Source organism: Globicephala melas, chromosome 8 (assembly GCF_963455315.2).
Source record: "Globicephala melas chromosome 8, mGloMel1.2, whole genome shotgun sequence".
Classification (NCBI taxonomy): Eukaryota; Metazoa; Chordata; class Mammalia; order Artiodactyla; family Delphinidae; genus Globicephala; species Globicephala melas.
This window is the reverse complement of record NC_083321.1, coordinates 48,406,438-48,416,209: the sequence shown is the minus strand read 5'-3', so window position 1 is coordinate 48,416,209 and position 9,772 is coordinate 48,406,438. Positions and strand designations below refer to the sequence as shown.

At 47.3% G+C, this 9,772-nt stretch overlaps 1 protein-coding gene across 1 annotated transcript; it reads left to right on the top strand.

Moving 5' to 3' along the window:
- Nucleotides 1-4,982: 4,982 nt before the first annotated feature.
- On the top strand, nt 4,983-9,680 carry C8H11orf42 (chromosome 8 C11orf42 homolog). The gene is made up of 3 exons (XM_030831215.2): nt 4,983-5,054; nt 8,483-9,281; nt 9,547-9,680. The coding sequence occupies exons 1-3, from the start codon at nt 4,983-4,985 to the stop codon at nt 9,678-9,680; spliced, it is 1,005 nt and encodes a 334-aa protein (XP_030687075.2).
- Nucleotides 9,681-9,772: the final 92 nt, after the last annotated feature.

Below are 9,772 nucleotides of genomic sequence, written 5' to 3'. Positions count from 1 at the left end.
TAGGCAGTGAAAACAACGGAGGCTGGGGGTGGAAGTGGGGGGACATTCAGAGGAGTCTGGGGTCTGGAGGTATGGATTATGTCATCTTCGTCCCATGGTCTGCCTATGACTGTGATAATCACTCAACAGATACTTGCTGTGAAGGCTCTACTGTGTGTACCACTGGCATATGTAGACTGGCCTAGCCATGCATTCTGCCTGGGAGGAGGCAGGAGACAGGCTACCACATGTTACCATGCAGAGAAAATAAGAAAAGGGACCAGGGAATTATCATGGGATCACAGTACACACAATTTAACTTAAAGAAGACTACCCTCCTCCTCCTCCCCCTACTCTGCCCCATCATTTTAACCTAAGTCTGCCCCTGTTCCCACACAAAAGCTCCTCTACAGATCCTGGACCCGGGAGCCTGGGAAGACTGACACTGCCTCTGGAGGCAAGTGCTTGGGTACCTGTCTGGGATCACAGCCCTCTATGCCTGGAGCCAGATGCTGTTTTCAGTCTGTCCTTAGGGAAGGAGCTAAACAGGCTTATTCCCCACCTTCTGAGAATCTGGATAATGTGCCCTGGAGTCCCAAATTTGTCTAAAGACCCTGATCCTTAAGACATATTCAGTTCAGAGAATCTTCTTGGTCTCATGTGTAATCACTATTCCTGCTACTCTCACTGCGCTGCCCAAGTCTTGGGAGTTAGTGGCTACAATGTCTCTCCCTGGGCCTGCAGCTTCAGGGGCCAGGGGTCCAACTGAAAGAAATTTTGATATCCCAGAAAATCGTTGTATTTAATATTTCACCTGTTTGCCTGAGGTCGAGGCATTATGGTCTCTTACCAGTCTGCCCTTTTGTGCATCCTGAGCCAGAATGTAGAATTCTCAAAAAAAATCCTCATCAAATAGAACCCCCATTTGTTCTGGCCAACATCACGAGTAGCACACGATGCTGGTGCAATATGATGAAATAGGAATATTTCACACTGTTGTGGCTTCCAGAGAACAGAGATATTAAACAGGAAGCGTCGTGGTATTGCCCAACATGGGATTCACTTTCTGCTAAAAGACTCCACACTGCAAGGACATTGCACAAAAAAAATCTTTCATGCCAGCATAAAATCCAGAATGAGAATATTCTCAGACAAAAGGCAGGGAGTCACTGTTATGAGGTCAGAGAAAGCTATGGGCTGCACAGGCAGACCCAAGCTCTCTGGGAAAACTATCATAACCGTGGGTATTAGGGTTAGCCATTAAGACCTGAAGCCCAGTACAATCTGGACCACTCAGACGGCTGGACCAAGCACCATGGGATATCACACAGGAGGGCTGCAGATCCGAAAAAGCAAGTGATGCCATCTCCACAGCCACATGGGGTCTCACCAGGTCCTCATTAACAAGGAACTAAAGAGACAGCCCAGGAGCTCAGTGTGATTTTCAGAGGTGGCAATGCTGAAGCCAAGTGGATGAGGAGGAAATCTACGGTTCTCCTCAACCCAAGTGTGGGCTCAGTCATTCTCAAGGCTAATCTTTTTCACGAAGTTCTAAGTTAAAAAGCCCTCCAGGCAATGATTTTACAGATAATTGTGACAAAATTCTAATCCTAATGGGTCATGAGTCTTTAAGATGTACACATCCTTCTCTTAGTGATTCCTCCTCAATAAATCTATCCTGACAAAATAGAGATGTGAACAAAGATGTATGCAGTAAGATACTTATTACAACATTATTATAAAGAAATATAAAGAAATGCGTGACAGTCATGTGTCACACACACCATTTTTTGTCTTTCACCTCTGGTACGTGAAAAGGGAAATCATGTGCAGCCGATGTTCAAAAGCAGTGAGTTGTCTCCCTCCCACCACAGGAAGCCTCTCTGCTAAGGCACCTTCACTCCATGGTTGTGCACAACTCCCAAGGCAGCTGAGTCCAAAGCTGTACCTTGTTCACTGCTAAGCCAAAAGTCCACCCACGCAGACATTTACCTTTTGTTTTGGATTGAGATCACATACATACCTTAGCATGCAGTGTGTTCAGAAGGCTTTTCCGGCACGCTTACTCCTCACTACCACCTGAGAACAATTATAAGCCCATAATCCCTTACCTATAATTACAAAATAAAACATCTCTGAAGAAACAATAGTTTTTTCATAACTTTAACCCAAAATCTGGCCTGACCCGTCATGATCATATTTATACTATTTAACTCACTTAGTATGAATATTCATACATTTAGCTACAGAAATATTGATGGGTTTGATGACAGGGCACTGCCCTCAATCTCACTGGGGTATTGCTTTATATATCATAAGGGCACAATATTCCCTTTCTAAAATCTGAAAAATTCTGAATTCCAAAACACATCCATCCCAAAAGGTTTCAAATAAGCGATTAGGGACCTATAGGATTATCCCTGTAGCCTGAGAGAAGTGAAGAGACTTGTTAGGGCTCTTGATCACTCTGAGGTCTTTGCTATCCAAACTATTCTGTACTGCCCTGGAGGCTCTTGCAGAGAGCAGCATGTTCTCCGGATAACAGCCCCTACCTGTTTGTTTCCCTGTGCTCTCCACTCTGGTCACTCCTCAGATATGCTGATAAGCTGTGCCTTTTTTCCCAGGGAGACGCCAGAACGTGCTACCATGGTGGCAAAACCCATGAACAGGATATGGCCCAAAGAGCCCAGGCCTTGGGCTCATCAGCTCCACCTAGAACTCAGCTGTCATGTGCTTTCCTTCATCAAATTTCAGTCTCAGACTCTGTGAGCTGAAAGGAAAGACGGACTTACTTAGAGAAGGGCAGGGTGGAATTTAGGGATCCTAGAGAATCATGGTATTCAGACCACAAAAGACAGAAGACAGAGGTATGGGCTTCTGGTCGAGGAGTTCAACAGTACCCAATTTCCCCTCCAAGCTCCCTCTATGAACAAAAATCTGAAAGAGAGCCTCATCTGATTTCACCAACAACTCATCATCCTTGCACCCCTATTTCAACCACCCCCTTCTCATTCTGGACCCCCTTCAGGATACAGATGTGCATCACTCTCTGCCTCTGTCTCTCAACAGCTCTCAACGTCTCCGTCCCTCTGCATCTGTCTCCTTGCACTGTTGGTCAGTTTTGCCCCACGTCTGTGTCTCTTGTCCTTGTCTCTGTCTACCTCACTCAGAATTCCTTTCTGAGGGAACAGAGGTGCCAGTTGTACTTTACCAGGTGACCTCTCCTTGTCAACAATAACAAAAAATGTGCTAAAGGGGCAGTAGGAGGAAGAGACTTGGTTTCACGTAACAGGAAGCTTGGGGTTTCCGGTTTGGTCTGTTGCAGCTCTTCTCTCATCCTGCCCATTTCCTTGTCACCACATCACGTTGTACTTCCACCTGGCACACACCCCTCCCACCACACTCAGGAGAGCAGAAGGAACGTGTTGATCTCTCCCTTCACCAAAAGGAACTACTAGTTAATGGTTAAAGCTGGAATCAGGCAGACGCAGATTTGAATCCCAGATCCTCCATTAACTCACTGTATTCCTTGCACTAGTTTATTTAACCTCTCTGAGCCTGTTAATTCACTTGTAAAATGGGGAAATGATAGTTCCTACTTCAAGAAGTTACTAAAAGGATTAACTAAGATAATACATTCAAAGTGTTTGGAATAGCCCCTAACACATTCAATTTCAACAAATATTTGAATATTAATTCCTCTCCTGGAGCACAGGCCCATGCTCACTTGCCAAACCTTTGCTCAAAGACCTGATACCCAAACTCTCAGCTCTCTAGGAAGACCGGCCCTTTCCTGGGGCCAGTCACCTCTCCTTGAAGAAACTTTTCTTGGTAACACTCTCTCCCACCACGGTAGGACCCTTCCCAGTGCTTCATGCTCATGTCACCTCAGACAATGGTCACTTTGTGGGATAACTCCACATGCTGGGCAAGGATAGGGGAGGATGCTCCCCACACACAAGGAGTCTTCGTGGGCACACAGGAGTGTAGTGGGAAAGCAGCTACTAGAAGGACTCTCTAGAGTGGTTCTTCTCCAAGGAAAAACCACTCTTCTTCTCCAGCAAAACACCAGGTTGAGATCTCTGGATGGAGACGCAAGTGAAAGCCACACATAGATTAGGGCCATAAAGGAAGAGTACCCACTAGATACAAAGCAGCCTTGGAAAGGAAGTAGAGGATGAAGAAAAATTTCCTTAAATTTAGCTGGGTAATTTTGGCTTCCTGAAAGTTCTCTCCAGTTACTAAGGCAACATTATTCCAATTCGATTCTTATCCTCCACATTGTCACCACTCAGCATGGCACCCTCCTACACACACCTGGTTCTCACTGCAACTGTAACCCACTCATTAATAATGAGTTTCAACCTAGGCTGCACGTGAGAATTGCCTGGGGAGCTTTTAGAAATCCTGATGCCCAGGCATACTCCAGACCAATTAAACCAGAATTTCTGGGAGTAGGACCCAAGTACCAGTAATTTTTAAAGCTTCCAGGTAATTCCAAAGTATGGCCGAGGTTGAGCGCCACTGCTTTGTTCTCAGTTTAAGTCCTGATCTATGCTTCTCCCATGTCCTTCAGGACCCCAATCCAACCTCACAAAGAAGTCATCTGCAACTGACAGGATAGCATAGCAAATTGCTTTAAGGAGGAAAGGCCCGATACTGTTTCCTTAAAGAACTCAAAGAACTACACACACACACACACACACACACACATATACACACATATACAGACATATACAAGCACACCCTAATGGAAACCTGCATCTACCTCCCCTAAAGCAGGAGAATGAATAGGTGACTAAAGAGTATGGACTCAGGTGGTGGGTACAGTGAGGCTATGAAAGCGACTGCCCTCTCCCCACCCAAGGCCCCAACACCCGGCAGGACCTCTATGACCTCATGCTGTAGTATGTCAGAGTCCAGGGCCTGGGGCCTCACCTCTATGGGCAGCTTGGGGTTTCTGCAGCAGCTACTGCCCTGCCTAACCCCTCCCACACTCCATCATGTTGGTTGGTACCCCTCACCTGCTGACACTGGATGAAGCTGATGCTACCTGGACCCTCATCAAAGATAAGGTAGGTAAGTAAAGAGGGCTAAAGAGGAAGTAACAAAGTGGGACCTAGATGGGTCTGAGCAGTTTATAAGTTGGAAGGAGTTGGAAGCCTAAAGACAATAATAACTAACATTTACTCAGTGCTGGCTTATGTGTGAGGCACTGCATTAAGTGCTTTGCACAGAGTGTCCAATTTAATTACAATTGCAAAAACAGTAAGAAAGGTTCCTTGAAAGACAATGGATAGGGAGCTATGAGAGCAGAAAAGAGAAGCGCTAAGTCAGGGGTAGACTTAGGAGGTCAGGAAGGCTTCCTGGAGTGAGTACATTCCAGCTTGGCATATAGGAGTTATTCACATGGAGGGAAGAGGAATACCTGGCACATAAAAGGTGCTTAATAAACACCTAATGAGCAAGGGGTGGGGGTGTGTGTGTGAGTGAACAGTGTACTAGTTAAAGGCAGAATATATGCAAAAGCCAAGAGAGAAAGAAAGAAAAATGTAAATTAGTGAACTACAAATGGTCCTCTAGAACAGGGTTCAAAGAATTAGTGGTGAAAATGCGGAAGAAGAGGTATAGGGGCTGACGGTGAAAGGCCTTTTACGTTTTCTAAAGAACCTGAACTTTACCTTTGACCTCTTCACAGATATTCCCTCCAGCTTAACTTCCACAGAATGAGAAATTTGGGTTTTGAGCCAAATATACAGATTTCCAGGAGCAGGCAGATCTCAGCTCTGAGTTGCTGGTGTCCAGAAAATCCCACAAAATCTAGATGGACACTAATTTCTGATATTAGAGAATTTAGGGATCGGGTTCTGGTCAGCCTATCTGAAGGAGAGTGAATTTAAAGCATTTGCAGAAAGCAGCCCACCAAGTTTAAAACAATCATCTTAAAGCAGTAACTACCAAACTCAAAGCAGCCTTAATGGCACGTAGCTCCCATCTGCAATGGAGTAGCAGCTCACCACAAAGGTCAGCTTCCCAAGGAAGCAGAAAGAGAAGAGCCAAGGTCCTCCCAAGAATGAGAGCAACTAGTTTCAGCAGCGTTAGAGGTTGGTCCTGGACTAGATCAATCAGAATTAGGGTGAAGTAAATGGGGTCTTTAACTATTAAAAAGCTACACCATCTCTGAGTATCAGAAAAACTCCCTGTCCTATTTAAATGGAAAATTGCCAGGAAAGTCAGGGTAGGGACATTCAGGATAAATCACTGGTAGTATGTGACAAGTTCAAGAAGTAGGATACCTTTGAGTAACCTGGTTTCCTCTTCCAGAACTGCTGATTTACTGGGCACTTTGTAGAAAAACAGAATGTGGCTCAAGGGCTCCCTATTCAGAATTCAAACCCGCCAAGGTACCTCCAGGAAGATAATCTTCCACCATGACTTTCCTGGGCTGCCCCGGGGAGAGCTGAATTTGCAGGCCTCTAAGTCCTCAGAAATTCTACCCAGAAGTGCAGTGGAAGCAGGTCATGGTCTCAAATGGTGACCATGAACACGTTCACCCTAGCATAGTGTTGAGTGCTTTATTTTTCCTGCTTTAGGATAACCACTGGGGCCCTCAGGGTAAGAATAAGGGCCTAATAAACTTCCATGGCAAATTCATGTCTGTATTCTGAAAGAGAGTTTCCAGCTTAATCACCTTTTAGCAGAAATTTAGACCATAAGAAACATCACACTCCTGTTAGAGGGACCTCTCCTGGAGACGTTCCAATTCGTCTCATTTGTACAGAATCCTAGGCACCAAAGGAGCAGCTAGGCTGGGATTCTGAGGTTATATTTGATGATTATGCTTTCACTGTCATGAGGCAGAGCATTCTATACAAAAATGGTAACCCACCATTGCTCTGCTCTCACCCCTGGAAATCCAACTGTTCTTCTCAGGGTCCTGTTCTTCAGACCTATGCCCCCACCCAGAAGTTAAATGCCCCATACCTTAGTGAAACAAAGGAGAAGGAATGATAGGAAATTCTTCCAGGCAGATCAACAGAGAGCACCAGTTACTTCCTTGGCTAGGTGGCAAGACAGTAGTGACAAGCTATCTCAGCTTGTGTAAAGTCCAGACACAACTAGCTACGCCCCCCTTACGCTGGGGGGCAGCACTTCCAAAACAGCTTTACGTAGCAAAAAGCAGATCAACCTTAAGGGACCATTGGTGAATTCTACAAGAAAGCCAGTAAAGTGGGCAATGCCATCAGCAGGGGCACAGACACATGGGATTGGGGGTCTGGCGGAGGGAAGTAGAGCACACAGCATTTTAAGAATAGGACTCTAACGTGAAAGGGGCCCAAAGAGGGAACTGTGTATGCTCCTTAGCAGAACACAGAGCCAGAAGTCTCAACCAACAATATCTTGGATGAGTCAAGATCATACCTAAGTACAATTACTAGACAGGATCTTACAGGGCTTCCCAGTTGGTCATGAAATTAAATTTTCCAGAACTGGGTTACCCAGCACAAAAAGGCCAGAAGGACAAAACCAAGAGGAACTGTAATCTGTGAAAGCCTACTGGAACTAGCATTACAAAGATGAGGCCTCAAATCCCTAAAAGAACTATCCTCTGAAGCTCGGGCAGAAGGTGTATACTAAGATGTTATAGACGCGGTGTGGACTTCCAAACCTATTTCTGTGTAACCACTCTTGGTTAATGACATCACCCATGTAACCCTAATCCTTGAGGATGCCTTTTCCCACACCCCTTAAGTGACCGAGTTCTACTAATTCTATAACCTAAATACCTTCCCCCATTATTTTAGTTCAGGGCCTCACCATGTCTTGCCTGGAATTTTACAATACTCTTAACTGACTTTTTCTCTATTTTATGCCTTCCTATTCAAAATTAACTTTCTAAAATGCCTATCTGAATTGTGCCCCTCCTAACCAGAATCCTTCAAGTGGCTTCCCACTGTCCTCAGGATAAAAGTCCCATCACTTAGCACACACACAAGGCCTTGAATAATCAAGCTCCTGTGTGCTTGTCCCTCTCCACACCCTACACTTAAGTAATATGAAAGTATACTTCCCTGACTATGCCCCTCTTAGTTTGTAAGTTCAAGTTTTTTCACTGGCTGTTCCCTCTGCCTGGATTGACCATTCTCCTACCTGGCTAATTCCTTCAAAGTTAAAGCATTACCACCTAGAAACTATCCTTGATCCTCTTCTATCAAAGACAAAGGCTGTTAAATCACATCTCATCTGCTCCACAGCTTGCTCTCTGAGCTATATCAGGACAAGAACAAAGTCTCATTTTGTAATGCATTCCCAGTATCTAGCAGAGTCTGGCACATAGTAGAGATTCAGGTTTTGCTAGAGGGAACTGGGAGACAAGCAGGAAGCACAACAGTTTGAGCACAGTGTGCAGTGACAGTGGGAGGGTCAAGCTAGAGTAGGCTACCAGATAACTCCTAACTCTGACCCTAACTCAGTCCCTGACCTATAAACTGGCCACCTGCAGGTTACAGAGGAGCGCTTTGGGCCCAATGTAGTGGCAGTACCTTTCCTGTCGGATGCAGCCTGCTTTGACCTACTGGGTGTGCTAGTGAAACAGTCCCGCCCAGTCCACACCCGCCTGGTTCTGCCAGGTCGGCAGGGCCGGCGGGCACTACAACCAGTGGGGCCACTACCGAACCTCCTGGAGCAGGCAGGCTCTGAAGGTGCCTTTGCCCACTGCACTAGAGAATACTCACCAAATGGCCGGGCAGAGACAGCCTATGAAGAAATGCGACTGTTGGATGGGCAGCCCTGCCGGATCCGCTTACATATGGGTGGCCTGCGCAAGAAGGTGGCCTTCCTGCTGCTGCCACCAGGGCAGGTGAGCTTACAGCAGACTCTTCCCTGGCTCCGAAGCACCCACAGCATCTACGTCATCTACCAGGTCTTCTCCTGTTCCTGGCTACAGCTGGGGCTGCTGCCTACAGCCCGGAAGCCCCAACTGCTCTGGTTACAGCGGTCACTGCCTATTGCCTTCTCCTGCCTCAAGTTTTCACTGCAGCCCAAGGGAGTGCTGGGACCACAGAAGCCCCTGATCAAAGACCCACTGCCCCATGGGGCCAGTTGGGTCAGACCTGACCTCAGCATCATGCCACCTCCAGCCCCCATGTCAGCCCCTGCTGATGTCCCCGAAGCTGCTGATGTGCTCTCACCTGGCCCAGCCCCACCTTCACCACCTCCCCACGAAGGGCCAGAGGGCAGACCACCCAGATTCTCCTACAAGGGCCGAAACCCCTTCCGAAGGGGGCCCCAGATGCTGTCAGGTACTGCTAGGGGAAATGAAGATGAGAGGGATGGGATAAGGTAGAGGGAAAGGGCGTGGGGTGTAGAGCCCAGGAGTGTGTGGGGCACCCATAACTCCACATTGGACCCTGGTGAGGGGGATGGAGTGAGGGAGCCAGGGGAGGGCGAGATGGAAGCGTGGTCCTGGTGAGGGGGTGGGTACAGCACAGAAGACCAGAGGGAGGGACCAGGGCGGCAGAAAGACAAGGGCATGAGTCAAGCTGTGGCTATCCTCAACCCTGGCAGAGAACTGGCTCTTCAGCCCCCGAAGCCCCGCACCAGGAGCCCAGGGTGGGGGCCCTGGGGACCCCGAGCGGCACTCCATGTCCCTGCCCCTGCTGCAGGGTCTGTCCTCGGAGTTCGACAGCGACGACGAATGAAGCTGAGGCGAGAGATACAGGGGGCCAGGCCCCCAAGATCTGACAAAGGGATACTGGTCCCCAATAAACATCAGCTGCTGCTCCCCCAAACC

Bases quoted from the DNA above. Each gene is read 5' to 3' on its own strand.
- C8H11orf42 (XM_030831215.2), top strand. From the start codon at position 4,983: ATGTTGGTTGGTACCCCTCACCTGCTGACACTGGATGAAGCTGATGCT. The intron at 5,055-8,482 runs GTAGGTAAGTAA...GGCCACCTGCAG, and splicing joins GGACCCTCATCAAAGATAAG to GTTACAGAGGAGCGCTTTGG. The intron at 9,282-9,546 runs GTACTGCTAGGG...CAACCCTGGCAG, and splicing joins GGGGCCCCAGATGCTGTCAG to AGAACTGGCTCTTCAGCCCC.